This window comes from Lagenorhynchus albirostris, chromosome 9 (genome assembly GCF_949774975.1).
Source record: "Lagenorhynchus albirostris chromosome 9, mLagAlb1.1, whole genome shotgun sequence".
In the NCBI taxonomy this organism is placed as follows: domain Eukaryota; kingdom Metazoa; phylum Chordata; class Mammalia; order Artiodactyla; family Delphinidae; genus Lagenorhynchus; species Lagenorhynchus albirostris.
In genome coordinates, this window is record NC_083103.1 from 31,155,038 (window position 1) to 31,180,831 (window position 25,794).

The 25,794-nt window shown below is 34.3% G+C and overlaps 2 protein-coding genes across 3 annotated transcripts in view; one reads left to right on the forward strand and one right to left on the reverse strand.

The window, feature by feature from the left end:
* The window catches only part of ANO3 (anoctamin 3), a 414,788-nt gene that overhangs the window by 103,540 nt on the left and 285,454 nt on the right, over positions 1-25,794 (reverse strand). Inside the window, 3 exon segments of the mRNA XM_060159496.1 lie at positions 3,144-3,188; positions 11,100-11,200; positions 22,085-22,243. Coding sequence (XP_060015479.1) covers positions 3,144-3,188; positions 11,100-11,200; positions 22,085-22,243 — 305 coding nt within the window.
* Positions 1-25,794, forward strand: part of MUC15 (mucin 15, cell surface associated) — a 90,600-nt gene that overhangs the window by 46,631 nt on the left and 18,175 nt on the right. The gene's annotated exons all lie outside the window — the stretch shown is intronic.

The window sequence follows — 25,794 nt, forward strand, 5'->3', positions numbered from 1 at the left end:
AGGCATCTGATGACACTTAGAAAATGCTGATAGCTATAGCACCCAAGGGCTTACTATCTCTGACAAAATTGCAAACATACTAGAAATAAATGCCAATCAAAAAAATTAAAGAAACGAAATAAAATGACTTGTAGACCATCATTGACCTTTTACAGAAAAATAAACCATATCATCAGTTTAGGCTTTTCACATACTTCCTATGAAGGAATACATGATGTCTAATAGTGAAATGTGGTCAGGGCTGGATCTGAATCACAGGATGTGAAGATCTACCTTATTATTTAATTTCTTTGATTCTCATTCAGTTTTCTCATCTCTTAAATGAAGGGATATTCTGATAATTAAATAGGTAATGACTGATCCCACAGTGCCCAGCACAAAGTAAACACTCAATAAATATTTGTGATAATAATAAGGAAAAGGAGTATCACTTCTACTTCTACAACCACCACTTCTACTACCACCACCATGCCACCAACATGATCTAACGTATTACCTACACTCTACCAAACTTTTATCACGTTAGCAGTCTTGCAAACTCAAGATTTCATGGCATAATGTGAAGATGACTTCTAACAGAGCTTTAAATTCCTTTGCTAAAATCAGTGGAACGCAGAGAATTCAATGGAAATTGAAAAGAAATCTGGATTAAAGGGTCAAAAGAATGTGGTCAGAGCACAAACTTTATCACACCAGCTGTGAAAGCTAGGGAATGAGATGTGGGGTGGTAAGGAGTGGTGATAATGGAGTCATTTATTTTCCCTGATCTGCAAACCAGTTACTCTTTGTTCTGCCCCCCTGAATGGTCCTTTTGAAGATGCTTTGATAATTGAATATGAAAGTACTTTGTAAGCTAATGATAGATAGCAGCAATAATAAAACTATAGGCATTTCCTTTTGACCTGCCTGGAGAAACGATGATCTTTGAAACCTGGATAATTGCCTGTACATATTTACCCCTAACGTTTACTGGTCAAATTACCCATGCACAAAACATCTTTCCCATGTCAGGAAATGGAAAGCACAAGTGACATCTAAGTACACACATTAGACTTTTGCTTCCCTCTTTCCAATTGTCTAAAAATTGGGTTTTATAATTTTATTACATTGATGCCCGTACATATACACACACAACATTTAAATTTTCTTTTCCCAAGGTCAAGTTTAAAAAAAATCAAAATCAGTCATTTACTTAATTGAAAGTATAAACTCAGGCAAATACCAAGATAGTCATTTTTTCAGTTTAATATGTCATATAATTTTATAAACGCCTTTCCTATTTATTTGTTACCCTCCCCATACGCATCCACTAACTCAAAGAACAAAGAGAACTATTTGTAATATGTAAACTGTAAAGCAGTAGACTATAGTAATGCTTAAGGTACATTAACAATTGTTTGGAATAACTGACAACCTTATTTTCATTTCATAAAATTAAACAAAAAATAATAAACACAAAAGATAATAAAACATATTATGACACATAATATAGCATTCATTTTTCTAGTTTACTTTTGTTTGACCAAAATACTAAAGAAAAACATTTTTCCACTATTAAAAATGTTTCTTTAGGATTTAGAATATACATATTTATCAGGAATTCTAAATACAAGTTTACTCTAAAACTAAATTATGACAGTATTACATAGACATTGGTTGCCAATTTAATATACAGGATTTTGTCCTTCTGTGAGTCTCTGAAAGGAAGATGTCTATTTAGCAGAAAACACACTAATTATACAGTGGCAAATCTCACTAATTCTATACAGCACCCAGAAGCAAACCTAAACATGTTTTATCAACACATCCAATATTAAACAGGCACATGCAGAGAAAAATATGGAAAACCTGCAGTTGTAAATTTATATATTATAACATCCCAATGAATTTGACCTTATTATGCAAAAATAACTTTGGAAATTTGCTTATATAGACCAGAAACGAATGAGCACAAGAGAAATGATGAAAGCTCATTGTAAATCTGAGCATGTCAACCTGACAAACAGAGGAATCCAACTGGCTAAGGAACATCATTAATTTTTTAAGAGCCATTTGAGTACTAATTCCTTTAGCAATCATTCAGATTTCAAGTTTTCCCCCTCATGATTTCCTTTTCTTGTCACTCATTCCTACCAACCTAAATTTAATGTTTAATAGAGTACAATACTCTCTTCTACAATTCAAACTTTTCCTATTTTAGAGTTCTAAATTATATTCAGACATTTTCTTTGGTAAAACAAGTAGATTTATTAAATTCTCTCCTAAAATGGTCAGATATTTACACTGTATGATTTTGCTAGTTTTTGTGTCATTCTGATGACACAATGTTGCAATATCCTGCAACATTATTCAATAGGGTCTCCTCTAAGACATTCACATTCTATTTTTGTTAATTGATTGTTTTGCAAGGAGCAGAAAAACAGCGAATTATTACAAGCCTTTTGTTTGTAGAGTTCATTAAATGGAAGCTCATTTTCTCCAGTGAAACGGGGTCAAGGCAATTCAGGTGGGAGAGTTTCTTGTGTCTCAGGGTTGTATTTTAATTAATTCCTTTGCCATAGCTACTGTTACCACAATAGGCAAAGAGATGTTGTTTTGAGATAAAGCTCTTGAAAAGAAGTTTCCTTTCAATACCACAATTGAAAGAGAGGCAGGTTCAACTGGTGGAATAAGAGTAGGTCTGTAATACAAAAGATGCTGTATGGCCTTGGTAAACCACTTCATCACTCTGTCTTTCTTTACCATCTTATCAATAAGAGGTTTGGATTAAATGATCCAAGAGGCCTCTGCTGTGTCTATTGTTCTATTACTCTAGTGGGTCATCATTTACCCATCAATCCTGGTTTTATAACTATTTTTAAAATTAAAATCTCCTGAAACACGAACTTGCAATTAAAATCCTTGCTCCATAACATTATATCAAGGAAGGATTGTGAGAATGGCAATGGTAAAGAGAAAAAAAGGGATCATCTGATTTTAAACATTGTCAAATTTGGCATAAGTCATTTTGAAAATATCTTGAACAAATCAGTAAAGTTTTTCTTTCTAAAATTTACAGCTGCTGATATGGGTAATCAAATGCATTTTTAATTTTTTCCCAAATGACAAATTGGTCGTAAACAAATTTCATATCACCCACCAACCTGCCCATTGATTTGCTCCTCTGGTCAGTGTAATAGGATTTTTTCCTGAAAAAAAAAAAAAAAAAAGAAATCACCTGAGAAAAGTCACAGGAAAATAGTGAAACCACCAAGTGACAACATTCAATTACACTGAGCATTTCAATACTCTAACTTCCACATGCTAAAGAAAGACACGAAATGAACCAGTATAATAGGAAGAACTCTGAATTTGCATTGTTTCAGTTTAAGAATCTAAGTTACTAATAACAAAGACACTTCCATAAATCAATAGATCACTTTTGAATATTTGATTTTTAATTCTTTTTTGAAAGTTTGTCTTCTGCTACATAATGCATATTAACCAGATCACTTGCTTGTATGTTATATGAAGTCAGCTATTGATCTAAACACATATGTAATGAATATTTATGACTTGGCAAAGAACGTTAAGTTATAACCACTAAAAATTTAGAGAAAAAAAACAGGGTCTTTATCCTCAAAAAGCTACTTTTCAGTTGAGGAGACAAGTGATAGTTATAACAAAGTGTGATAATGCAGTAAAACAGAGAGGGCTATGGAAGTACCTGTGAAGGGATCTCAATTAGTTTTCATAGATGGAGGAGAAAGGAGACAGGGAAGCTTTGCCAGAGGATGTGTTATCTGTGTTGAATCATGAAGCACGAACGGCAGTAGTCGTTTGAATGGAGTACTTAGGACATGGCATTTTAGACAGAGGTAGCAGCATATGAAATGGTTATGGGAGCAAGATTAACATGGTAAGATTCAGGGAACTTTGACTAATTTGGTAATTGCTGGGGTATAAATTGCAAGTTGAGGATAATAATAAAAGAGGTGAGGGGATGGTGAACAAAGCACAGATGATGAGGGGTCTTACTACTGATGCTAAGGTTTTTGGGTGAAAAGTTATAGGAAGATATTGAGTGTTTTAAGTAAGTGTGTAGCATTCTGATTTTAGAGAAACTAAATATTCTAGTGACAGAGGTTAATTCACCTTCTAAAAGATTCTCAATAAATCCACATCTTGGAGCTCAGGAATCTCATTCAGGGCCCTCTAAAAATGCTTCTTTATCCCCACCCACCAAAACCCATTCCAGAGAATCAGAAAACTCCTCCATGGTGTGGTATCTAGAAAGCAGGGCTGAGAGTCAGGACAATTGATATTTAGTCCTGTGTTATTAACTGCTTAGAAAACTTGAAAAGCCTTCTGAGCTACCATATTTCATTGCAATCACCAGTCATAATCCTAGAAAAGAATTTTTAAGTTGTCTCTGACATACTCTAACACTAAATTCAGATATGGAGTTTCAAGGTTTGCTCTGTCTAGCCTAAACTCACACTTTAAATATCACCCCCCCCCTCATTTTATCAGACATAACACAGGTTTGTGTGCATACATCATTCAATCAACTTGGTGCTTTGTGACCTCCTAGAGGGGTGGGATAGGGAGGGTGGGAGGGACGGAGACACAAGAGGGAAGAGATATGGGGATATATGTATATGTATAGCTGATTCACTTGGTTATAAAGCAGAAACCAACACACCATTGTAAAGCAATTATACTCCAATAAAGATGTTTAAAAAAATCCCTATTGTACTATAAACCCATCTTCTCTCTGAACCTCCTCTACAAAGTACTCTCTTGCACTATTTACCCCGTATTATATAACTGTTCAATGACTATCTTCTATAGGAGACTGGGTTTCTTGAAGACGGTAGCTTCAGTTCATCTGACTTTGTGTATACTTGGCACATTCTTTGGTAAATAGTAAGCATTCCGATGGCTGATGAATAAATGAATGGGCTTTTGTTTAATTCACAGTTGCATTTATTTCCTTCAGTGCCTGAGGGCACTTTGAATTTAGTAAACATTTACTAAATAAGGTATCGCTTTAAAAAACTACAAATGTAGAAATTGGTTTAAAATAATTTTCAGCATCAAAAAAATCTAGGAATGTGATTAAGAGGAGATAAAGATTATGGTTATAATGATCAGTTGTGGATATGGTAAGGAATAATATAAAAGAACAAGGTGGCATTTGGATAAAACATTATTCTTTGTATTGCTGCTATTTTGAAATATTTTTCTTAAACATTTTCTTTTTTATTTTTGAAATGCTTTGGGAGAAATAAGAACAAGTGAAGGAAGAAAGTCATACAAGATGAATACACATATTTTTTAAACTGCTTATACTGTAAGAACAAATAAAATTAAGAGACTCATTTTTCCTAATTAACTAACACCCTAGTTACCAGTCAAATCTAGGATGAACTATGTGTGACAATTAGTGCTGTCAAGTCCTCTTACTTGAGGACCGGTTAGGTTATTGTTTATCTTGAGGACATGCCTGTAATGGGTGTATCTGCTTGGCTATAGAAAAGGGTGAGATTTCTTTTTGTATTTGCAATCTCAGTGAATTGCCTGTGATGCATGTTGTATTCTGGTTTAATGTTTATTCAGTGATTAAAGGGTTATCTTTCTCTTCTATGTTTGTGGAGAAGTTTCCTTGGTTGGAGGAGATTTTGTTTTTAATTATATTTCCCCAACATATACAAGTGTACCTTTAGTTCATGCAGTCAATAATAACTTGCAGTTTTCCTTAGTTCTTCTGCATAAATGAGCCTGCAGGACCAAATTATTTCCTACCCACTATCCTCACTCCATAATTTATTAACTGCATATTGTTCATGGACAGAGCTTTCTTTATTTTCCCTTAATTTTTCATTTGAAAGATTCTTCTATTCTACACCTTGCATCAAGACAGCATTTATCTACCTACCTACTTACCCATCTATTACAACAACCGCTCAAAATTATAAGTAAATGCTTATCTCCATCACTGTTTCCAACCACTGTTTCACACAGCCAGTGGCCACTTGTGGAGATGTCTGTGTGGCCAAATGAGAAGGACAGACGGTCACATGGGTGCGACCCTGGGTCCCTGCTCCTTGTCAAGCAAAGCTACTGCACTGTTATCTATTCTATATATTGGGCTCCCTGTATGTTGTTACATTATTTTATTTTTGAGTGAGATATCCTGTGCATAAAAAAGTGATCTAAGTTTAATCCCAATTGTGATAAAAGGTTGTTCTTAATGTTTTAAAAAATTTTCCCCCAAATTTGCTATGATTAAAATATTTGTGGGAGGAGGAGCTTGAGGAAAGATGGAAGGTTGACCCCACCTTTGGACTCAACCTGAGAAGATACAGGGTGACTGAATCACCTTAAAATATGTTTGACCAATTTAATGTGAGAGAAGGGTAAGAATGAATAAGAATCACCTTTGAATCAAAAGAAAAGTAATGAATGTGGGAATTGATATTTCTGGAATGTACAAGACACAGGCTAAGTCTTTCCTGATAGAATAAAAACTAGAAAATGTGGACTATTTTAACTCTCTAAAATTTCTTGGTTAGTTTGGAAACATCAAGTCCAATACGCAAGCCATAACTACTTTGGAAAAATAATCAAGAAAAGAAATAGCTAGAAAATTTATGTATATAAAATTCTACACATGCAGAATATCAAGCATAAAATGTAGATAAAATGCTCAAGTTTCAAGTTCATACAGTAAGTTACCAGAAAACTTTTGAAGGAAGGGTTATAACTCTAATAATTTTTTTCTGAATAAATTTGCAGCTTTTCTTTCTGAAATGCAATATATAGGTTTCAACACTGAATAAATACATGGAATAGTCAAGCACGGATATGTTTTTATGCATAAATCTTTAAAAAATCTTGTCTTGAAAAAAGATATGTATTTTTCCTATTTAAGTTCTTTGTTATTCTTGTATATTTTACTTTTAACACAATATATATGTTCCTAAATATGATAACAGTTGACATTTGGAAAATGAATTGGTAATCATGAAAACACTTTGCCACTTATTCTATGCTTGAATAACATTCTCTTTTTATGAGCTGACTGCTATCCCAAATTTTAGGTGTACCTTATAAATAAATCAGAAGTTGGTTACTAAGGAGTTAGTTAATGCTACATCCATTATTTAAACTGATCTGTAAATATGTTCTAAAAGAACTCTGAGTTCCAGCATTTCTCAAACTGTTTTCCCAAGAACATCATCATATTAAGATTTTAAAAAATCCATCATCAGATGGAAATTAAGGAAAGACTTCTCTGTGTAACTGTCTGTTGGAATTTATAAAAATTATAAGAATTATTAAAATATTAAAAATCTTCAAGACAATATTTCTCTATCAACTGTAACAGAATCACTTGGGATGCTTGTTAAAGATACCCAATCTTATCCCTGACCTAATATGCCAGAATCTCTGGATGTAGCTTCTAGGGACCTTCATTTTTACTAAGTTTCCCAGGTGATTCTGATGTATTCTGAAGACTGAGAACCACTTCTCTAAAAATTCCTACAGTAAATAAACTTATTGTTTAACTTAGAAATTCAGGAACATATTTGGTCACAGGATATTTTTCTTTTACATCCTCTGGAACCAGTGTTCCTTTGACAAACTTTGAGGAAAAGCTGTATATTTTCTAATATTTATATTATTAAATCAAAAGAATCACAATGGCATTTTCCAAAATTTCAGTAATGTGCAAATTGTGAACATTATCTTGAAAAACATATCATAAAGAAGAAATTTGAGCCACATCATCAATAAAAAGAGACAGTAAGTGTATACATTTCATGGTTTTCATATTTCTTTCTTTGGATGTATCAGAACTCTTCTTTCAAATGCAATCTTACCAGAAAATAAAAATGAATGTCATTTATAAAAAGCAAAACCATCAACTGAAGAAAACATGTTATTCAAAACTTCCATTGAAATAGGACACTATGGCACACAGATTGGAGACCTAGGACCTAATTTATACAAACTGGAGACACAGTCTGGTAAGGGAATTGTTTTTAATGAACTGCTAAGTTAAAGACACAAATAATTAAATTTGATACAGATTTTTAAAAAAAACAAAGTTATGAGAATATTGATTAAAGTCAGAGTTCCTCAAAATTTATCTGAAAAAGTCAAGAGTAAGGGAAATGAGAGAAAAAGGTCAATGTGCTCTAACAGACTTTCAATTTTTAAAATTAATAAAATCCAACTGAGATGGTGGAATGAGCTGTATGAAATGTGTGATGCTGTAGATTCCGTTGCCATCGTCTTTGTAAGACTTTTTCCCTATAAACAACAGCAGAATGTACATACTTTGAAAGTATATTGACAAAGAAAGGAAAACCATCTTTGAAATTATGAATGTCAAATATTTGGTGTAAAGCAAACATGTTAACCAACATTTACTTTTTCACTGAATGAAAGTATAATTTCAAATTAATAATGTGTCTTTGCCAGGGACTAAGAATCAAATGATGACAAATTCCCCCTTGGATAGCAAAAAAGGATTCAATCTTTCGGACCCCTGGCAAACAAGTGCTTTGTATAAAGTCCAGAGGAGATAAGTGGAAGATATGCTCCTTTTTTTGATGGAATATTTTAACACAATGTTCAGTTAACCTGAAGAGCAACTGAATACTGAAATCCACTGAAATGGCACACTTTGTGATGGTCTCTAAGGGTTTCCTCCTTTTAGATCTACAAGGAAATTAGTTTGTGCAAAAATTCAACTATACCTCTGCTCAGAAACAATGGTGAAATCACAGGAATAGGGGCAGGATAAAGGTATGTGAAATCAGGAGGCTTAATTTGGAATTTTTTAGCAATTTCACCCTGATATCAGAAAGTAGGTTATTGTCTTGGGTGTCACACTTCTTTTGCATCTTTGTTTATATCCTGCAGTCAAAATAGAACTCGTTTAAAATAATTTTGTAAGAATGTAAACAAATAAAATAATAGGGACCCACAATCCCACCCATCAGAAGCAATCATGTTTAGCATATTATATTTTCTTCTAATTTTATTTCTATTCATTTTACATTGTTGAAATCTCATTGTATGAATACATGCATATCCTTCACATTTTATTTAAATTTATTTATTATTTCACTACAATCATTAATAAATCCTTGTACCCATTTGTTTTATAAATGAATTATATTGCATTGCAAGGGTATATATAAATTATTTAAATCCTCTACCATTGAACATAGGAGATATTTCCATTTTTCATAATTATAAATAGTACTTCAGGGAATGTTTTTACATATTTTTCAATTATCTTCTTAAGATAAAAAGTGGTTATGAAAAGTTTTAAGTCTCAGAAAATAATTTTAAATTCAGTTTCAGAATATTTTATGAAATTTGATTCTCACCCATAAATCAATAGAGGTGATTATTCACCATATCTATGCGAGGTTTGAAGAGTACTACTTGCGAAAGTCTTTGATAATTTCATAAGTTAAAATGAAGCTCATTGTTTTAATTCTGCATGATTTTGTGTAGCATGCATATATACAGACCAAACAAGAAGAAAGCAGATAGAGCAAAGGCAAGTATTCTCCCATTATCAGCTTGTAATAAGTCACAGGCATGTATTTCACAAGACTTTTTAGAAGGAGACGTAGTGTCAACAGGAAAAAATTCCTCAAAACTCAAGACATGAAGAGTTGCACAGTGTATACTTACCTAGTTGTACTCTCAAGTTTGGTTCAGTAGAATGACCTGAATTAAAAACAGTCCTCTGTAGACTCCAAAATATCTAATCATAATACAAATAATATCTCATAGGTCCTTACTTGCTTCTTTCAGGGACCAAGTTTCATAAAAATGTACAAACTTCAGGTTTTTGTAGGTATCTTATTAATAATTTATATAAGGTGCCAGAGAATTCAAAAGACTTTACTCATTTTCTTTTGTTTTTTATTGTATTATTATTATTTTTGCCAAGCTCTTCAAGGTATTATTTACCTATCTTATAAATGTCATCTGTACAGAGAATTTTGAAACTTTTACCCAAGCAGGAATGGGAGTCAATTTAGGTATCTAATTCTAATATTGCCACAGTAAGATTCCTCTGTAGTTGCCAACACTTAATCAATTTCTGTTTTGTGGGCAATGACTGTGGCTGCATCTTCCAAAGCCTGAGGTGTTTCAGGTGACTAAAAAGACAGTGATCAACATCCCATATTTCATCTTGAATACTGCAGAGGCTTGTCATGAGACCTGAGGCTGTCAGCACTCTTAGAGTTGGCCTCTTCCATGCCCCAGGTCTGAGAAATTTCTCCATATTTTTGAATTGCACTCTTACTGTTCATTCATATTCATTATCTAGAGGTTCTTTTACTTGGTATCTTGTTACCCTAAACCTTTTTAAACCTTCTTAGCAGTTGATAAAGCATACTGAGCTCCAAAAAAGTGTAAATGTTCATATCTTCAATGTGAGTTAAAACTTTGCACATAGTAGAAACACTTGAATTTTATTGTGAGAGATCATGAAGGAAAATGATAGATTCTGCATATAACACAAAACACACAATATGGGGAAACACATCTATTCAATTTTTGCTTGCCTATAGGAAGGACTGAAAAATCTTTGAACTGAGAAGGCCTTTTATTACCATTTATCCTTTGGCATTGAGGACAGAGCTAAGAAACCATCTGGTTGAATTCCACCTGAGGAATGATTCTTGCTAACTGCTATACAGAAAAAGAACACTGTATTTGTACACATAAGGATGCTACACACTTACATTTCCTGAGTTTCACAAAAATAAGAGTTCCATCTACCTATATTAAATAAGAAGTGAAATTGATCTTGGGAATTATAAGTTAAAATTTGAAAACAACTATTTTTCCCCTCCCTCTAGTCAAGTCCAGCTAGAAATGATATAGCTGGGAACCAGAACACTTACCACATTAAGCAAGCAAATTAGAAGGAAAGATAAATGTCCAAGGTAAGCTAAACTTTGGAAGAAAAAGCATTTCTTCTGTAGAAAGAATTACATTTATTGCTCTCAAGTTTTTCAAAAAACAGGCTCATCTTAATATACATTGAGATAGAATGAAATAACATTTGAAAGTACCTGAAGGGCATCCTGATATTCAGCCTCTCTGCATACTTGCACAGCGTGTCCCATGGAATATGAATTTTAATAAACATGATATCAGGGTTTGCAACAGCTGGCTGCAAAGGACAGCAGAACAGACACCACTTAGAGCTGATAATATCATGCCACAATTTGATCTGAGAGGGAAGGACATTTTCCCCTTGCCTACACATGAATCATCATCACCCATTTAAAAGGAATTTATATGAATAAAATTTCTTAATACAGAAATACCTTAATCAAAATGTAATAATGCCATTGAATGCAAGAAATAATCATCCATGTGAGTTAGTGCATTTTCTTCCTTTGATCATTATCAAGATCCAGAATCCCTAATCAGAACAATCATGAGCCAATTAGAAATCTGAAGTTATTCTTGTTTGACACCTTCTCATGATCCTCTCATTCCTGCTCTGGGGTGGCGGGGTGGAGGGCAGTGGTGGTAGTGATAAAAACAACACTGACAGTTGCTACCAGTTATTCATTCACTTATTCTTCTAGCACATTTTATTGAGTAATTACTCCTGTAATTAAAACGAGGTCCTGTGAAAATCCTGGGGATAAAGAGTATAAATCCTACAAGTCCATAGCCTTACAGAGCTGTCAAATTTGCACGCTTACTCGAACCTTAACAGGTTAGTATACTGTTTCCTGCAAGAGATCATAAGACTTTGTGTCTTCGATCTAGACAAGAGGTTTTTAAGCAAAATCAAGTGTGCATCAGAATTATCTAAGGAGCTTTTAACAAAATTGAGTACTCTGGTCTAATTCTTAAGAATTCCCAGAATTGGATTCCATTGTTCTGAATATTTTTCTCATACCACTAACAATCAGATGCCTTTCTGAACCAGATAATCATCAAGATTCCCAGATCTGGTCCAGTAGTCTAAAATAAGTAACTAAATAACTGACCATTTTGTCATTATGTATCACTAATGTTCATATTATACTTAAAAAAAAAAAGTCTAGACAGTTATTTTCTGAAATTCCTACAATATCTGAGGCCCATAGAGCAAGAAAGAAGTTTGTGGCCACTGTAGCACTGAATTCCACAGAGCATATTCCTCAAATGATTAGAGAAGCTGAATTACGTCAAGGAAGAACTGCTCTTCGCTTCCATTTAGGCACAACATGTCAGGTTACAACTGGACTCCACTTGGTTAACATCTTTCCTTTAAATTTCAACTAGATGGAACATCTCCAGAAACATAACAATCTTAAAAGCTCAAACGTATGGGAGAAATTTATCAGTCTAATTTAAAATTATATATTTAAAAATTAAACTGTACAATTTTATATTCATATATTCAAAAAGCTATGTTTTAGATATGGCTAATTTCATGAATTTGCCAGAACATATTTCAAATTTGTAGTACCCACATTTTAAAACAGTATTATTAGAGAGCCACGGGACAATCATTGGAATAATACTCAGCTGTAGACAGCAGGCTGATCACCATTGACACTGGACAGGCACTTTCACAGACTAGCATTTGGAAGTGTTTGTTCCCTGAAGTATTATGAAAAAAGGGGGGATCATTCCAAGGTCAAGACAATTTAGGGTTTCTCACTAGAGGACTTGTGAGACATTTTAATATGCATGTACTTGCTAAAATATCCGAGAAGGTAAATAAAGTAAACAGAATTTTCAAAATTTTAGACCATGTGTCATTTTTTCTTTATAGTTTATTGAGGTACTAGGTATTTTTCAAATCACCAGGGGAAAATAGCAAAAGGTGCTTCCTGTGCAATTTCCAAAGGACTATCCTACTTCAAGTATGTTTGTTTTAAATTAAAGATAAAGAATGATAAAAAACATTAACAATGACAGAAGTCATATTAGGTGTTAAATATCTAAAGGCCTTTGAATTCAGACTAAGTTTACACACTTTAGCTATGCTTGAGGAAATAATGTATATAACTTTTGCTCACATTCTTGCCCCCAATAGTCTATTCGTAGCACAATGGCCAGAGTTATTCTTTAAAACGTGACTCAAATCATATAACTTCTCAGAACCCCATTTCAATTAGAGTGAAAGCCAAAGTTTTTCCAATGACCTACTCAGCCTTTTATAATTTCACCTTCAATATCTTGTGAATCCACTCTCCTACTAATCTCCCTCTCATTCACTCTACTTCCATCATTTGCTCACTTACTATGACTTTCCTGCCCTCACCCCATCATTCTTAACCTTGCTCTATTTTTTCCCATAGTACTTATTATCTTCTAATGAATGAGTCTATTTATGTAAATGCCATGAGAGAAGGGATTTTCACTTTGTTCATTTATGTCTACTGAGCACCTAGTTCTATGCCAGGCACATAGTAGTCACTAAGCATTTGTTGAGTGGATGAATGAATGAATGAGTTAACTTACTTTGAGTACACATTCTATGTAACGTGTACCTAAGCAAGAGATGATGAAGACAAGAAAGCAAATAAACCAGAATTATTCTGGAAGAGGTCCTATGTCAGGATTCAAATTAGCATCATGAATAGCTGGCTTATCACTGATTATTAATTCATTCCTGTCAACCCTTAAGATATGAAAAAATCTATTACACTCAAATAAAGGAGATACTTTAGAAGGATGTTACTTCATTAATTCTACCATTGATGAATGAAACGTCAAGCTGAGTGCACATACAGCTAGAACATTTCTAATTTTGTATGTCTTAACTTTAAAAATATATATATATCTTTTCCAAGCAACATAAATTGCCTTCTCTTATAATTTCCTCAACTTAATTTCTCTTTTGTTGTACCTCTACTTAAACACCAAAAAAACAAAAAACAAAAGTAGTTTTATTTTCTTGCAGCTACTGAGCAGGAGGTTGGCGAAGGGCTGGTGTTGGCAGGGAGAAAAATTACTTTCACCCTTGGAATCAGAAGCTCTCAATCTGGCACTATTCTGTTTAGCTCTGATGCAGGCAGGCTTTTCCAAGGGAACAAAGCACCCACCGCCTTCACACGTCACATTATTATTTAATTATTCCGTCCAAAATTCCCAAGAGGTAGAAAATTCATTCTTGAGAGAAAAGGAAATTTTAAAATGTGTTTTTACACAGTCGCTTTACAAGTTGGTGGCAGAGAGCTGAAAAAAAAGAATATGGTAGCTCACCTATTAAGTCTTAGATAAAGACAAAATGCTGATATAATCTGGAAATACACTTGGATAACAAAGCACCTATCCTGACAGTTACAGATCATCTACCTATTCATTTATACAGTCTTCAAATATGGATCATTATCTCTGATGATGTGATTATCTAGAAACTGTCCACATCAACATACAATTTAATGAAGATTTGAGATGCACTCTGTATCAGGCTCAGTGCTTAACTCTGGGGAATATAAATTGTAAAAATGGGAACTTGTTCCCTAGGGAATACTCCCATTTTTTTCAGCTAACAAATCCAATACCTGCTGACATTTTCACAATTTCATTTTCCCTTTCCACCTGCCACAAGCCCTAAAAATTTTCAATTTAATAGTTATTAAAATTAAGTTGCAAACAAAGCCCACAGCCTATAATAGTAGAAACTTTAAGAAGAAATAAATGTTTATGATAATGCAAAATGCTGGATTTGATAGTTCAGATAGCTACAAGTATTTAGATACCAGTTAGTCATCAATTAACATAAGGTTTAAACTAAAAATATATCTAGGTTCTATCTTGTAATCATGGAGTTAAGTATCTTTCTATGTCTGTTTGCTTAAAAGGGCGATACATGATATTGATTTTTTTAATAGTGTCAGAATTCTAAGAAGTCCTCTAAGATCCTCATGCCCTACTGTCCTTGTCTTGTACAATCTCCAGGATCTGTGAATATTATGGCATATTCACTCCCATGATTAAGTTCTATTATAAGGCACATTTGCTTTTAAAAAAGAGATATTGTCTTCCACTGCAGATAAGTCCCTAAAAAGGACTGGGCTTTTCCTGGCAAGAGAGATTCAAAAGAGCAGAGGGACACAAGGGAGAGTCTCCCTTGTGAAAAACGGTGGGGGGCATGTGGCAAGAAATGAGAATGGCCTCTAGGAGCTGAGAGAGGTACCTGGCTGACAGCTAGCAAGGAGATGGGCAACTTAGTCCTACAACCACAAGGAACTGAATCCTATCACAACCACATAAGCTTGAAAGAGTATCCTGAGTTCCAGGTATGAATGTAAGCCCATCCAACACAATGATTTAAGTCTTGTGAGAAACAGAGCAGAGAGCTCAGCCATGCCATGCCCAAACTTCTGATCTGCAGAACTGTGTGCTAACAAGTGGGTTTTATTTTAAGCTGATGAATGTGTGGTGATTTGTTAAACAGCAATAGAAAGTCAATATAAACAGTGTCGAACAATCTTGTGGAAATTTTAAGACAATACTTTTTCATGATATAATGTTAGCATGCTTATTTTATTTTTTTTTAAATTTATTTATTTTTGGCTGCATTGTGCCTTTGTTGCTGCGCATAGGCTTTCTCTAGTTGTGGTGAGCAGGGGCTACTCTTTGTTGCAGTGCACAGGCTTCTCATTGTGGTGGCCTCTCGTTGCAGAGCATGGGCTCTAGGCATGCAGGCTTCAGTAGTTGTGGCACGTGGGCTCAGTAGTTGTGGCTTGTGGGCTGTAGAGCACAGCCTCAGTAGTTGTGGCACATGGGCTTAGTTGCTCCACGGTATGCAGGATCTTTCCAGACCAGGGCTCAAACCCGTGTCCCCTGAATTGGCAGGCAGATTCTTAACCACTGTGCCACCAGGGAAGCCCCAGCATGCTTATTATATAAACATGTTTTGTTCACTTAAACTGTGTTTGTCATAGCAGGTTGATTTTACACGTTAACATTGTGATAATTAATTTAGTCCTAATTAACTCAACCATTTAAAAAATCAATGTCATTACTCTTAGAATTGGGAACATAAGTAAAAATATCTTTGGCAACTAAAACAACTGTAGAAAGTTAACTTTAAAATACAATTTAGAAATCTTAATTTTCCTTGATATTACACTTGGTATTCTAACTCTCTACTGGATCTCCCCCTTCATCCTTCCCCAAAAGCCTTTTAATTTTTTATCTCATCTGTCTTCTGTTTCCTCGATCTTTCTCTTCCATTGCTTCCCTTTCCTTCTCTTCCCTTCTCTTCCTGCCTCTCTCTATTCACCCTTCTTTCCTGGATCTTCCCCATCATCATTTAAACATCTCATATAAGAAAAAATGAAAACAGGAAGAAAGAAGTGAAACCTCATGAGACCTCATTTCCCTCTCTGGCTCTTGCTCTTCATCCTCCCATTCACAGGTGAGCAAGTTGGTTGATGATATTTGCTGCAGCCTCTATTTTTCCATTATCTAGTCACTCCTCAATTCATGACAGTCTACCTTCCAAGTCCATCTCCTCAGAGAAATGATTCTCACTGATTTCACCAAAGATCACATTCTCCAACTAATTGGGCCTCTTTCTTGTCTTACTTGACTTCTTAGCGTATTTTACCCTGAAAACCAATCTTCCCTGCGACTCCTCATCACTTCTTCTTCCACCTATATCCAACTCCTTTAACTGTCTATTTTCCTTTCCTACCTTTTACAGGCTCACTCCTAGGCTCTTTTTTTTTTTCCATTCTCTCCAGTGATTTCGTACTAATACACAGCTTATATTACCATCTATATTATAAAGGCTAAAGCATTTACCTTCAGTTTAGACTCCTCATTTGGGCTCTAGACACAAATTTCAAACATTTTTACTTCTACTTCTCAATGGTACCTCAATTACAAGCTTAGGATCTTCAGTCCCAAAATCCCATTCCACTTTCTCTCCAAATTAGCTCTCTTCTGATGGCCAGCAATTTTATACTGGCTATTCCTTCTGCAAAACGTTTTCTGTTCCCTTATCTTCCACATGATGGACTCCTTTTCATTTAGATAACTTTCTTTCACATCACACATGCTAACATAGCTACTTAGTCACACTCTCTATATAATACTATTCTGTTTTAATTACCGGTAATATTCCTTACTATTTAATTTTCTTGTATATTTATGGTTTCTTTCCTCCCACGAGAACGTGGCCCATTTTTATCTTGGTTTCTATATGTCCCCAGAATGAAGCATATAATAGGTACTTCATTAATGTTCCTTGAATGATTAAAGAAATTGCTCAAGTCACAAGCCCAAGTTATCCTTGAAATCTTTTCTCTTTCTACCATATCCAAACCACCACCAAATATCTATATTTTAACTTAAATATCTATCAGATCTATTCATTTCTCTCCATTTCTAATGCCACCCATGATCTCTGTGCATATCCAGTCTTGCTTTTAAATCTATACTCTTTTCAGCAATCTAAAGTTTCATTTTTGAAAACAAATATGGTCATGATATTGCCTGCTTAAATTTTTCAGCAGCTTCCCATTTTTTCTAAGAAAATCATCAAAAGTCTTGAACTACAAAATGGAATTACTTAACCCTAACCATTCTTTCCAAACTCATTTGGTACATTTTATTTCTGGTATTAAAAATACCAGTGTTCTTCCTCCCACCACCATACTGATATTCAGTTGATCCACGCTATGGTGGAGTCTGGCATCAAGGTTTTAAAAGATCCCCAGGGGATTCTAATGTGCCGCCAGTATTGAAAACCAGATTTCAATACTGGTTTCATAGATGAAAACGTCTATCCCTTTTATCCACCTACGTTAACTATTTCATTTTCCAAATCTCAGTTCAAAGTTTATTTCTTTGATTTTACTTCTCCCTTTCCTTCTTGTCTTCCCTCATCCTCAAGATTAGATTACTGACCTCCTCATAAGCCATTCTAGCACCATTTGCTTCTCTTTTAGGTCACTTAACATGATTTGAATTTATAAAGGGTATTGTAAGGAAGGATTTTAGACTTTATATTAATAAGTGGAGATTGAAAATCACCTTGGATTAGAAGAGCTTTATTTTGCAAAGCCACCTAAATATCCTCTTAGATATGCAAGTACTAGTCAAGTGGAAAGAGTAATAACAAGACTTTTTTAAAAAAAATTGCAGCACTCTCCTTTGCTTGGGTTGGCAGAGTTCCTTAGAGATTTTTGGATCAAATTTCATATGGCTTTTAGGGCCTTTCTGGAGGGAAGATATACCAATTCCTCAACTCTGACACAAAACTAATATCATCTATTCTGCAGAATTGGGGTAGCCTTAACCCTTCCCATTGTCAGAAAAATAAGTCATTTATCTCTATGAGGAGGTAAATAGAAGGAAAGGGGAAGTAGAGCCTGGTAACTTGTATGAACACGATGGCTACAGTTTGTGGGGATGGTCATTCCAATGAAATGTGCAGCTGAGGTTGAATACTCTTTCTGGCCAGCTGTCCTGGTACTTTATTGAACTGTGGGGACCAAATCCTAATCATGTGAATGTGAACTTAAAAGAGCTGTAATTATGGAACCTAGAATGAAAAGCCATTTGTCCAGGAACAAAGGTACACATGTGTACTCTTTTTCTAGAAAAAATAGAAAAAAAATGGGACATGATGCTTTTTTAAAGAAAAATGGGAATCTTTTGGCAGTAACTGAAGAGTGGGAGCTCAAGAATGAATGGATTTCCCTTAAAAGCAAAACAAAACCCCTTTTGGATGAATAACATCCAGTATTATTCTTGGGAAAACTTGGAGGAGTGAGGGAGAGGAACACACACAAGAGAATCTGGACTTTCCACCAAGAAAACTAGGTGGAGACTGTGAGCCAAGTTATATCTCTTTTACAAGTAAACCATTTTCATGACTGACTCCTCCACAGACTGTATGTTCAGTGAAGGCAAGAGTGTGGTCTGCTTAACTCACCTGATCTCCAACATCTTCATGGAATCTGTCAAAATTACTTGCTGAATTAAGAAATAATTATAAATACATGAGCAAAATAACTACCAGCATTATAATAGCAAGCAGGTATAAACTGCTCTGGGAACAGATGACAATCAGTCACTTATTCATTCTGTTTGTATGGAGATTTTGAGAAATCACAAGGAAATTAAATTAATAAAAACCTATCACAAGACTTGAGTTTGTAAGATTTTTCAATAAATACTTCCTAATTGAATTAATCACTAGTGATATGGATATGCTGGGTTAAAATTCCCAGAGGAAACACAACTAAAGGAGTCAGTAGACACTGAGATCAGAATTCCACTTGCCCAATTCTGTAACACTAGGCAGTTTGTGAATAAATCCTTACCTCATAAAGAGGTAAGGCAGTGCATGGTTGTTATTTTATACATAGTAAAAGAGATTTAATAAATATAAATGGATTAGTTTTGCTAGGGCCACCTTGAGTTATAGTTCAGTACTTCCTATGGATGTTCCTCAGATAACTAATCACAAGACATGTCCTGTGGGAACAAAAAAGTAGGGGTGGTTTCCAATAACATATAAAAATATGGGTGACCACTTTATTCCATTGATAAAGCTTATTAGCAAATTATCCAGATAGTTAAGCAAATAAATCATCAAAGCTTTTGACCTTGTCAATCCACTTATTGGTAAAGTAGCTAAATCCAACCAGTAGTAATTTAGGGGTCCCTCAAATCCTTAATTTAATTTTTTTCTCTCAGTAAGGGAACAGTTGGCTAAATCACCAAATTGTAATACTATGCACCTGAGTAAAAAATATGAGTTGGATCTAAATACACTGCAATTTAAGATATCCATAATACATTGTTAAACAACAGAATTGAATAGCAGAATTGTAAGTATATCATGACCAATTTTATGTAAAAAATTTATATGTGTTTGTATATACATAGAAAATATATTGAGGGACACAACAGTATAATTCAAGATATTATTAGCAAGGCTACCAAAGGAGAAAAGGGTATGATTTGAGAGATGGTAGATGTGCCCCTTGACTTTTTATTTTGTACATTGTTATACTTCTGATTTTTTACACTTTTTTTCTTTCTGTAATATGATAAATACATTTTTTAAAAAAACCCTAGAATGTTTAAAATAGCACGAGTGGTTATTTTTGGATAATAAGAGTGAGGGTTATGTGTTATTTCCTTTCTATTTTTCATTTTTTGCCTAGTGAGCATTGTTACTTTTATTGTTTCACTTGAAAAAAATAGCTTTCCTTAACACTAAAAAAAACATTTGAAGAAAGGAAAGTTATGAGGTCTTTACATAATGATAAGAGGGTCATGTGTGGGTTAACGTGGTATATGGGAAATCTCTGTACCTTCCTCTCAATTTTACTATGATTCTTAAACTGCTCTAAAAAATAAAGTCTTTTATAAAAGCATATAAGGAACAGGATTAAGAAGAAATAGTTCAAAGTGAAGATGAAACAAACAGATGGAAAGATATACCATACTCTTGGATTGGAAGAATCAATATTGTCAAAATGACTATACTACCCAAGGCAATCTACAGATTCAATGCAATCCCTATCAAATTACCAATGGCATTTTTCACAGAACTAGAACAAAATCTTAAAATTTGTGTGGAGATACAAAAGACCCCAAATAGACAAAGCAATCTTGAGAAAGAAAAATGGAGCTGGAGGAATCAGGTTCCCTGATGTAAGACTATAATACAAAGCTAGAATCATCAAAACAGTATGATACTGGCACAAAAACAGAAATATAGATCAACAGAACAGAATAGAAAGCCCAGAAATAAACCCATGCACCTATGGTCAATTAATCTATGACAAAGGGGGCAAGACTGTAAAATGGAGGAAAGACAGTATCTCCAATAAATAGTGCTGGGAAAACTGGACAGCTACATGTAAAATATGAAATTAGAAAATTCTTTAACACTGTACACAAAAATAAACTCAAAATGGATTAAAAACCTAAATGTAAGGCTGGACACTATAAAACTCTTAGAAGAAAACAGGCAGAACACCCTTTGACATAAATTGCAGCAATATCTTTTTTTGATCTGTTTCTTAGAGTAATGGAAATAAAAACAAAAATAAACAAATGGGACCTAAGTAAACTCAAAAGCTTTTGCAGAGCAAAGGAACCCATAAATAAAACGAAAAGACAACCCACAGAATGGGAGAAAATATTTGCAAACAATGTTACTGACAAGGGATTAGTTTCCAAAATTTACAAACAGCTTGTGCAGCTCAATATCCAAGAAAAGAACAACCCAAGCAAAAAATCGGCAGAAGACCTAAATAGACATTTCTACAGAGAAGATATGCAGATGGTCAAGAGGCATATGAAAAGATGCTCATCATTGCTAAGTATTAGAGGAACACAAATCAAAACTACGAGATATCACCTCACACCGGTCAGAATGGCCATCATCAAAAAATCTACAAATAATATAAATGTTGGATAGGGTGTGGTGAAACGGGAACCCTCCAACACTGTTGGTGGGAATGCAAATTGGTACAGCCAGTATGGAGAACAGTATGAAGGTTCCTTAAAACAATAAAAATAGAGTTACCATATGATCCAGCAATCCCACTCCTGGGCATATATCCAGAGAAAAACATGGTTCAAAGGATACATGCACAAAAGAATAGATACATGTATATGTTTAACTGAATCACTTAATCACTTTGCTGTACACCTGAAACTATCAATAACATTGTTAATCAACTGTATTCCAATACAAAATAAAAATTTAAAAACAAAAAATATTAAAACCTAGACATTAACAGTTTGGCAAACTCTTTTCTTTCAACATTTTGTCTTTCTTTTCATAGAGTTTTGTACTTCATATAGAATCATTCCTTCTTTAATTTTTAAAATTGTAAAAATAGTTATGCCCTTTGAAAAATATTTAAATTTATGGAAACATGTAGAGTAAAAAGGAATATATTTTAAAATAGTACTATACATATGCATTTCTTTTACATTTGGGAGATAATTGCTATACATTTTAAAAAGCCACGTGTTATACACTTTTATACTAAAACATAAACGATCATATCTCTTCCAGCATATTATACCACATAGCTAATACTGTTAAAGCACATACCTCCTTTTCTAACATCAAGCCTTCTGCTCTGAGGTTCTTTTCAAATGTGTTTCTTTTGTCATACTGTATATTTGACTTTCTATAAACCAGGATGTAATCAATCCGCTTTTTGCCATCTTTGAATAGAAGTCCACTGGATGCTATGTAATTCATGTCATTCTGCAAATAAAGCAAGGGTTGTTAATAGTGTGGGTTAGATAAGCACACACATTTTGCTTTCAGTCACTTCCATTTGAATATTGGCAATCCAATATAAAAATGTGTTTTTTACATTCCAATTGTGAGATAAGAAAAGATCATTTTAAAAGTTTGCAATCTACAGTAGGAGACAAGCTAGCAAGTGACGTTTTAGGATTTGAAATTAGGCAGTCTGACACCAGAACATGGATTCTCTGATGTTAGCATCAAAATGTGTATGTTTTATTCAATAAGACCCTGCAAAAATAATTGCCAACATACATTGAATATTTGCTCAAAATCAGGCCCGGACATAAATGTTTTACATATTTTAATATTCAAACTTTCATTTTGAAGATAAAGACAACAAAGTTTAAACAACATAAGCATTGAGAACTGAAATTAACATAATGTCCTACATGAAATAATACTCAGATAAGACATTATTTTCCTAAACCTATGTTCAACAACACCAAACCAAACAATTCCTGGGCTGCTTGTTCCAAGAAATACTTGCTCCCAGAATACAAGACTGTGATCCAACTAAAACAGCCTACTTATTAAGACTAATTGCATGCTTATTAAGACTTCTTTAAGGTCCTCCCCTTGCTCTGTCCACCTACCCCAGCTGTTTTTCCCATACTCCGACCAATTTTCAACCAACTTCCTCCCTTGCAAGATTTACCTTAAAATCCTCCAGTCCAGGTCCTAGAACCCTCTGAAAACTCTTCCCTAACTTCATCTTTTTAAAACACTACTAAGACTACCCAGGTGGTATCCTTACTTGCTGTAACTTTAATAAAATTAGTTTTTATGATCAACTGATTTTCATGATGGTCTTTTTTGGGGGCTGGCACTTTGCCAGGAAACGGTTCCGCATTACTTGAATTCAAGTTTGACTCCCAGTCCATGCTCTTAACTATTATATACATTATCCTTCTTTCTCCACATTTTCCATCAAACTATTTAAATATCTGTACCAACTCTCTATTCTATTTTTCCCCATACAGGCATTCTTGAGATTCAAAAATGTCTTAACATTTGGAGAGCTATCTGATAATTTCAGACAAAGGCATCTCCAACTTCTTTGGAGGAGCCTACTTGGGACATACATGCAGCTCGAGGTAAAAAAGTGAGGACCAGAGTAACCTGGTGGCCAAGGAGTCATCCAGGTGAAGCAATAAAAAAGATATCTGAGTGACTGTCATCCTATAGGGACAGGTTAGGCTGCTCAGGAGCTGTCTTTTTAGAAAGAATAGGTTCATGTGTGTGAATCTGGGGGTATTAGAGACTCCCACGTTCAAGGACAAGAAGGTTTGCATAGCCTTTTCTTCAATGAATGAAAAGATTTTGAGATTCCCAGGATTATTTTATTGGTTACTATAAAGTGACTAAACCCCAGCAGAGTCATCAAGGCCTTGCAGTTGCATAATAATGATGATAATAATAGCTATCACTAACTGATCACTTACTATGGTGCCAGGCAGTGTGCCAAGTGCTTTATTCTCATAATTCTTTAAGGTAGATATTGATATGAGTACCAGAAGCCAAAGAGGTTAAGTGACATCCCAGATGTCATGGAAACTGCAATAGTGAAACTAGAACTCTCACCTATTTGATGGTGGTCTTGACAACTATATTGCAAAAGACAAGGAAGTATATATACGTGCACATTACTAGGTCTGGGGTTTGAGCAGTAATAGAAGGCTAACTGGCCAAAAGGCCATTTACAGGTCCTATAGGATGGAGACACTGGGGATTTATGGCCAGAGAAGACACAATTAACTTCAGACTTTAGAGTGCTTTTGCCTCCAACACTCCAGAGGTTTCTTTGGCCAGCGTCACCAATGACATACTCATTGATGTATCCCATTAATCAATTTTCTATCCTCTTCTTTACCTTTCAGTAGTTGAATCACTCACTCCACCTTGAAATACATTTTTTTCTTTTGCACTCCCAAGACATCTCATTTATTTGGATTTTTTCCTACTTAAATGGTTTCTTATTCTCAGCTTTTGTTTCTTTCTTCCTCTGATTTGTTAAAGGACCAGTCATTGATTCTCTTGCCTTCTTTATCTGCATTCCCTTCCTTGTGATTACATTCAGTCTCATGGTTTTAAATAAGAATCTATATGCTGACTACATAATTAATATTCATAGGCTTGTGTATCCAACTGCCTTCCTGATTTCTTCACTTGGATGTCTAATGGACATCTCAGAGTTGACTGTCCAAAATGGAATTCCTTATTTTATCCAAGCAGATATTTCCCCAAACCCTCTTTATTCTGATTGGTTGCAAATCTAACCTTTAAATTGCTCAGATCAAAAATCTCGAGTAATCTTTATTTCCTCTCTTTTCACCCATCTAATATTCAGACCATCAGAAAATTCTTCAAAATATATATAGAATCTGACCACTTTCTAACACCTTCATTACTACTCTTTTCTAAGGTATATCATATATTGACTACATTATTATAATAGTCTGACTCATCTCCTAGCTTCTATCTTTGCTCCTCTAAAGTCTATTCTCAACATGACAGTTAAGACACTTGAGTGATCCTCCGCATTTTAAACGACATTATATAACTCCTCTCTTCAAGACCCTACAGCTGCTTTCCACGATATTCCATTCTTGATCCTACTTTTCCTAATCTATTTACCTTAGCAACTGTTAAATTCCAACATGTTATATAACACTAAATAATTTACTTATTAATTATCCTTTGTTTACTGTCTACCTTATTCTATTGGAATATAAATTTTACAAAGGTGATAAATTTTTACTGTTTTGTTCACAGAGTATTTCAAACATCTAACCCAGGGCCAGACACATAGTAAGCATTAATAGATATTTATGGGAAGAAGGAGGGAAGGAAAGAAGTGAAAGGAAAGAAGGGAATAATCCATAGTTATGTGTATCCAGGTAAGAATAACCTCAAAAATTTAAGGCCATTAAAATATCATGTGGTCATTTCTCATCCTCTCCCCTCCAACATTAACACAAATCAAATTATAATCAAATAAGACGAATGATCACAAAATTGTAGCAGAACTGCAATAGCCATGGCTTTCCCTTTGTGTTATACCATGACGCACTGCCTCCAGGCATCTCCATGGTAATGTAAACAAAGATTGAGCTAAAATAAGATTATATAAAATTTTTCCTCTGCATTTTCTTTTTCTTAAAGTGTACCACTCTCTTAATACCAGTCCACTATTAAGTATCACCTGAATCTTAAATTAATAATAAAATATTTAATCCCAGGTGAAGGTAAAATCCTTCAATGAGAAGACCTAGAAATCACATGACTGGTTGGTAGGAAAACTATGAGAAGATAAGATAGTTTTAAAATATTTTATGTGCTTTCCCTATTTTAAGAGTAGCATGGACTGAAAGTAGAACCCTGACAGGTATTGTTATCTGTTACTTAATCTGTTAGATTAAGCAAAATAAATGTTAAACTCGCCCAGAGAAGCAACTGCCTAACTATTTAAAAACCAAAAACCAAAAAACCTACATCTTTTTATG